Raw genomic sequence first — 7,451 nt, 5'->3', positions numbered from 1 at the left:
TTTGATGTGTGCCACCATAGATAAGAGAAGATATAATTTTTGAGGCACACAGTTTATTGATGAGGTCTGAATTTTTTGTGTGATTATTAAAGATTTGTGTGTTAAAACGGATGTAATCATTTTTTAATTGGAAATATAATTGCACGGTGAGTCTGAAAATAGTTCATGTTTGTTTAAAAAGAAGGCTCTCAGTTGATTTTGTATGTCTACAGTTGTTTATTTTGAAGCATTGTGAATACTTTTTTTCACATTTTTAGTTCAATCTGAATGTCACTTGCTGAGTAGAAATGTTGTTATCATATCTTGATTTAGTTTACTCTATTAGTTTTAATAATATCATCTTCAATCATGGTGACAATCTTTATGAACATAATATGTATTGCTCGAGATGAACTTTTTTGATCACATTTTGTCAAGTGTCTGTATTCCGTTGTGCGTAATGAATATTTGCCTTGTTAACACTGTAGAGACCAAATTTATTGTCTGATCTTCATTAAACTTTGTCATTAAATTTGTCCCATTGATATCTTGGACGAGTTCAAAAATGGTTTAGGTCTGTTCAAAAATCTGGCCGCCAGGGGGCAATTTGTTGTTCATTCTTCACGAAACTTGATTAGAACATTTGTTCTATTGATATATTGGGCTGCAAAGAACAGGTCATTTCATTTTATCTCAGGTGAGCGACTATGGGCCTTTCAGATCCTCTTGTTTTTAAATTGCCCGCTTATTTATGAACGAGGACATTCTGCATGATCTCCATTACTCACATAATTGGCCGTTGAGCTATGTAACACGTGTGTTGCAAGCGATACCCATTCTTTAAACTGCGAAAATGTTTTGCACGTAAGTGTGCATTTTTCTGATGAACGATGAAATTACGGTCCGGACAAATAGATCATGCGTATTTTAAACACGTGATTTAAACAGTTAATATAAAAAGTGAAACCCCAGCTGCTGGACCAGTATTGCATTCTTATTAAATACAATTAGTTGGTCTTTTATTTAAGGCAAGTGACCCATTGCCAACACTGCCAATGCAAGCGGACCCGATACAAATGACAACAAAAATACATTATAAATAATTTAATTAAATGGTCATCTTCAACAAACTTGAACAATATTGCTGATAACAATAGTATTTGTATAAAGCCATATCCCGTGTGAAAACTAGTACATTTGAATTGTGTTGACCAAAAATATATTAACATAGTATTCAACTTAATTGTGCAGACTGTGATATCTGACCTGAAAGAACACGTTCAAAAGTATAAAGTTATATTGTAAGTACATATATACGATATTGGAAACTCGAGATAACGTTACGATACTTTCAAACTATGCGCATACTTCAAATTAAATACATTTAAGAATGATGTATCAAAAGGAAAAATCTTCAAAACTTCAAGAGTTTATGATAACGAAGTTTAGCAGTTGTTTTCCTACATAGAGCGTGAATGTGATACGATAGCAAAAATATATGTCATTTAAAACACTGCAAAATGAAAAAACGTAGCAATAAGATCCAAAACAAAAGAGAAGTATCATATAATAAGGTTTTAGTAAAAACATCGGATGTAAATTCCAATGAAGTTCCCATGGGGCAAATGGCTGAATTAAGAGCAACACACGTTCACTGTAGTTCCCATGGGGCAAATGACTGAGTTGAGAGCAAAACATTTTCCACTGTAGTTCCTATGGGGCAAATGCGTGAGTTAAGAGTAACAAAGTTTCACTGTAGTGCCCATGGGGAAAATGACTGAGTTAGGAGTAAAAAAGTTTCACTGTAGTTCCCATGGGACAAATGACCGAGTTAAGAGTAACACAGTTTCACTGCAGTTTCAGAGGGTCAAAATGAGTGAGCTCCAGACAAATAACTTTCACCAAAGTTCGAGTGGGTAAAAATGAACAAGTTCGAGATAACGAAGTTTCACCAATGTTCCAGTGGTTAAAAATGAACAAGTTCGAGATAACGAAGTTTCATCAAAAGTGCATCGGGTCAAAATGAATACGTTCGAGATAACGAAGTTTAACCAAAGTTCAATTGGGTCAAAATAAATATAACGAAGATATAAGTTATAAGAATAAGTTCTAGATAATGAAATGTCACTAAAAATGATTTGGTTGGGGATTAGAAAGTGGCAATGAGTTCGAGTTGAACAAAATGAGATAGTTCGAGAAAACAAATAATCGCAATAATGCCAGTGCGTCAAAATGAGTGGGTTCAAGATAACATAATTCCGCTGATTTTTCGCTGATTTCCGCAATTACTCTCGGCTCATGGACATCAGTCTGGGGATATTCTGAACCTCCATCGTCTCCTGTGCGAGTGCACACAGTGGGCAGAACATGATCGTCAGGCAGTCGTTGCACGCGGTCCCGTCGATGCCGTTCTGCTCGCGAATTTTCCCGCGCACTGTTACCCATTCTATGATATTTAGAATGGGCACGAAATAAACCAGCCCTGAAATGACACAATGTAGTCATGTTTATTATGTACCTGTGAGAACGCTCGAAAAAGCGTTGGTTTTATCAATCAGCGAAACTCAATTCCACATTTTAAGCGCGGATTTACTTCCTCTCTGGACATCATTTTCGGGGAATTTATGTCGTCGTTTCGGGCATTGTAGATTACGGAAGCGTATATGGTACACCCCAATAATATGGTCATACCGGATTAGTTTATATCGACTTACTGTGAAATAACGTGGTATATCGTCATAGTTGTGTAGGTTTTTCCCTCTTAATTTTACTCGCCATGATGCCATTAAGTTAAAATCTCGATGTAAATGTTTCCGGCTTTTCCCAAAAATATGTTTGGTCGACATAATTTAAGTAATCTCACCAATATAATGTTGACAATATATATATAGTCATATGTATCGACATATCTATATGTTATATCCATGTCTTTATGAGTCATGTCGACACCCAGTGATCCACGTAGATATTATTCAAACATTTTTCAACAACGCCCTTTGTCCACTTAAATTATATCGACTCGTCTTCACATTATATAAAAGCTATAGAAGCGTATATGGTACACCCTAATGCTGTGATGATGTCAACATTCTATGACGGCATGATATGAAAAAGTTGTCATGGCGTAAACAATAACTCCTCGTGTCGACTAAAACTATGATGGCAGGTCATTTTTACAAGAGCAAGACGCCAAAAATTATGTTGATTTGTCGACTTAGAATATGTCGACCAAATATTTTTTCGGGAAAAGCCGGAAACATTTACGTCGAGACTTTAACTTAATATTGTTATGGCGAGTAAAATTAAGACGGAAAACCCTACAAAACTATGACAAAATACCATGTTATTTCACAGTACGTCGATATTAACTATATGTCAGCCATCATCAATCCATATGCTGAACATCCGTTTTCACTTGGTATAATACAGCCGTTGTCACTACATATCAATATATCTATCCAGATGAAAATAAAGATACCACAATCCAAACAACCGGAAGTATTGAGCTGTTGTGCATGCATTACTTTTATTAGAAGGCCACTACACAGAACACATCAGAACCGCGGAAGACACTTGTTACTATGTTCACTCAGACGGATATTCGCCCTTTAACATCATTATGACCCCCGATTTTTATATCCTACATCATTTGTCATTCCTACATTATTGTTTTAACATCGACCATTCGATTAAACCGATTTATTTTAGCTCGATTGCATCGAAAGCCTAATGCTTATTTGAAAGACTCTCGAGTCCGTTTCCTGGTACTTGAACTAGACCTTGGTGTATATGGGTGAGATGTAAAGAACGCTTCCGAATTGTCGATCAAACCCGTGACCTCCATGTCTCTAGGCGGACACCATATCCACTACGCTACGGCGAACTCAATAACATTCGTTACATTATATTGCATAATACCAAATATCTTACGTGTATAATGTGCATTTTCTCACATTAACGCATGAAGTACAATGTAGCCATATAATTCAAACTAAGCTTGTGAACAGTTGTTTGCAGGATCGCATACATATTTCCGGATACCTAGGTACCACACTGTAGAACGTCACCGTAACGTAGTGTATATAGTGTCCGCCTAGCGACCGGTAGGTCACGGTTTTGATCACCTCTGTGAGACTGTTCTTTGAATACAATAAGTACTTATTCTGCCCAAGAAACGGACCTCGAGAGCGTTTCAATAAGCCTAACGCTTTCGGTGCAGTCAAGCTTAAATAAATAGCTTTAAACGTAATTTATATTAAAAAACAGTGGTCTAGTGGTAAGATGCTAGGCTAGGGATCGAAAGGTCCCTGGTTCAAATCCCGCCCAGGCACTGGATTTTTTTGAGCAAAAAATTAATCCCACGCTTGTTCCTCACCACCCAGGTGTATAAATGGGTACCTGTGAGGGAAATAAGTCAATGTGCCGTGGCTGCCTCGTGCGCCATATGTTAACGGACGACTTAAATCCCAGTGATCGGGGGGTTGATTGTGAAGTCGGCTGAAGAGGTATATCGAAGCAGACTATAAACCGCACCGTTATTCTTTAACCTTTAAAAAACAGCATGTAAACAATGGCTCGAAGGAACATACACGTATGTCCGCATACCTACGTACTACAATGATCAGCGGACGATTGATTGCATCACTCTGGATCAGGAGACGATGCATTGCTTAAATCCGCCTATCTAATTGGGGATTCCGGAGAAAGTCGATGTTTCACGATTTTTATTGCATTAAATAAATGTATCTTACGGAGAAGTTCGGAAAAAGTAGGTGTATCACGATCGACCTACGTACCGCAGAGGAAGCAGCTCCCCTCCCCGACCTTCTCGGCATTCTGGCCGAACTGGACACATGGCGCTAAGTAGGCGACGATGCAGATACCGAAGTCATCAAAACAGTTGAACAGGCCATGGCTCCACTCTCCGGCCTGTCGGGAAACAATTCTGATATATTTTAGACATTCACGTAAATCTCTTTTTATCTTTGTCGGCTATAACAATTTTTAGTTTAGTTAGTGCCTAAGCATGAAACCATCAGGGCGTCGTGTAATAGGTCCGGACAAATTCCACGCAGATTTTTTAATCGAACCAGCATAACTGGATCAAATCCATGCCTTCATAACCAACCATGTGATGATAGCCGAGACACATTGTACAATAATTTTCCGTTATTATTTTTACTTTTTTAAAACAGGTAAATAATTGTTTTATTATGAAACTATACTTATCTACTACTTTAAAAATATAACATATAATGATACTCTTTTCCATAATACAATACTATAACAAAAAAGAATCCCCCCAAATCTGGTATGATTTTCTTGTGATGGCAGAGATGGTATGTGAAAGCATGGAACGACAACTCTGCGTGGAGATTGAGTCCGGAAGTGTAGCAACATCTGCGCAGAGATTTGACGGGAACCAGCGACTGGATCACTACTATTCATAATTTAAAACTTTAACCTAAAAAAATCCTCCCAAATCATGTAGGATTTTCTTTTGATGGCAGAGATTGTATGTGAGGACAAGGAACGACAACTCTGCGTAGAGATCGGGAATGTAGTTGCTGCCATAAACGTAATTTGCTTTGATATGATCGTTATGGGGCAGTCACTTTGGCAAAATTGCTCATGTTAATTTTTGCGTTGAGCATCTATGCGCCTTCTTTCATATTCATACTAATATTTCAGTTTCTTTATTTTGAAATAAATTCATATGTGTTGCATACGCAAACCGTGTACACACGAAATTTCAAATAATAGCCGCATGCATTTCAAGTACTGCGCTTAAATCGCTATCTAGTATCTATAACATGTTTTGCGGCTAATACATTCGCGACATTCAATTGATATCATTATACTGACGATATGGTCCGAGTCACATGAAGATCTTTAACAGACGACATGCGCGTATACTTGGAAAGAATTTTAGTAAGTCGTGCTACACCAGTACGAGTAAAATGCCTTTTGGAGTTCAAGTTATTCTATAGGGAATTGCATACTAATATATTTAAATCGATGTAAACTGTTGTTTTACAAACCGGTAATTGTTTGGTCTTAAAAAAAATGTTCCGTACATGGGAACAGTATTATCTAGATACGTCCCTGATGTTAAAATCATGCCCATGTGTCAAGGCAACGTCGTAGTGACGTAGTTGTTATAGAGGGCTGGGCGGGGGGGGGGGGGGGGGGGGGCATGGGTCACTGGTTCGACCCGTACTGTGGGAGAGTTCTAAAGATATTCCCTCATGTAGACACCGATCAATGGTTTTACACAGGAAACAGGCTCGACAGCGTTTCATTAAGCAGAGCCTATTGATGTTATGGGGCTAAAATACATAATTTTAAGCTAACCAAGGAAACGACACCACTTTATGATAATATAGAAAAAATACAATAGAGAGTTAACATTTTATGCAACAAATGAGTAAAGGCATTCCCGGCCGGATATATTTATCACCATAACATATACTAAACATTAACTTTCGGTTTAATTAAAGATGTACGTCAATACTTTACATTTAGCGTTACTTAAAACGGAAGTGATGATTTATAAAGTAATACTTATTTAAAATAATGAAAAGAAATTGCACTGACCATTTTGATAAATGAATACTGTTGTTAAGTCCAGACACTATGGGTTAAACCAATGATTGTCAAAATCATGTGAGCAACTGGGGAGGAAATTATAACTCGAAACACGTAAATGGTTAAATCCGCTATACCAGGATGTAAAACGTCCTTGTTCTTTTGTGAAAAATTTACACTACACGCATGTGATAATGTGTATTTATAAAGATAACTCAAGATATGGCGTATTGATTTCAGTAAATAACGTTCTTATCGGGTACAAGTTCCTATAGTACCACGGACATTCTTAAGTAAATATTTTGACTCAATTTCGATTTTTTGTTTTCGACTCAATTGTGTATGATGTTGGCCATTTCGCCCAATTTCTTGTTCACATGTGTTGGTTTCAGTTATGCGTCTGGCTCAACCATAAATTTGAGTGTGTATAAGTTAACCCATTTATGCCTAGTGGACTCTCCCATCCTTCTAAATTGGATCAATTTATTTCCAAAATTAGGGATGTCTAGTATATTTATTTCTATATTTAGAATATTTCTTACAGAAATTCCTTTAAGCAAACAGCGCAGACCCAGATGAGACGCCACATTATGCGGCGTCTTATCTTGATCTACGCTGTTTGCCAAGGCCTTCTTTCTAGACGCAAGGCATAAACGGGTTAATATTTGAATAGCTGAGATTTGAGATTTTTACTGAGCTCAATGGCATTCTCGGTGTTCAGCTCAAATGATGAAAGCTCAAATCAACATCTTTGAGCCGAGATAAAAACAATGAGAATAATCAGTGGCAATTAGTCAAGGGCCTTTGCTCACAAACTATTTTGAAGTTAAGGGTTTGTGGATCAATCCAGCTGAGATTCTTATGACGTTGGTGTTTGTTCAAGT

At 37.3% G+C, this 7,451-nt stretch overlaps 1 protein-coding gene across 1 annotated transcript; it reads right to left on the bottom strand.

Annotated features, from left to right (window-relative positions):
* Positions 1-1,070: 1,070 nt before the first annotated feature.
* Positions 1,071-6,751, bottom strand: LOC127848140 (uncharacterized). Its single transcript, XM_052380444.1, has 3 exons — positions 6,577-6,751; positions 4,776-4,908; positions 1,071-2,461 (listed from the first exon to the last, which is right to left on the bottom strand). Exons 1-3 carry the CDS (start codon positions 6,577-6,579, stop codon positions 2,265-2,267), a joined length of 333 nt encoding a protein of 110 aa, XP_052236404.1. The 5' UTR covers positions 6,580-6,751; the 3' UTR covers positions 1,071-2,264.
* Between the last annotated feature and the right edge of the window lie 700 nt (positions 6,752-7,451).

Source organism: Dreissena polymorpha, chromosome 10 (genome assembly GCF_020536995.1).
Source record: "Dreissena polymorpha isolate Duluth1 chromosome 10, UMN_Dpol_1.0, whole genome shotgun sequence".
In the NCBI taxonomy this organism is placed as follows: Eukaryota; Metazoa; Mollusca; class Bivalvia; order Myida; family Dreissenidae; genus Dreissena; species Dreissena polymorpha.
This window is presented reverse-complemented; position numbering and strand designations above follow the sequence as displayed.

Excerpts from the sequence above, each read along its gene's own strand:
- LOC127848140 (XM_052380444.1), bottom strand. Across the intron at positions 2,462-4,775 it reads GGGGAGCTGCTTCCTCTGCG|GGCTGGTTTATTTCGTGCCC; the intron begins GTACGTAGGTCG and ends GTGTCATTTCAG.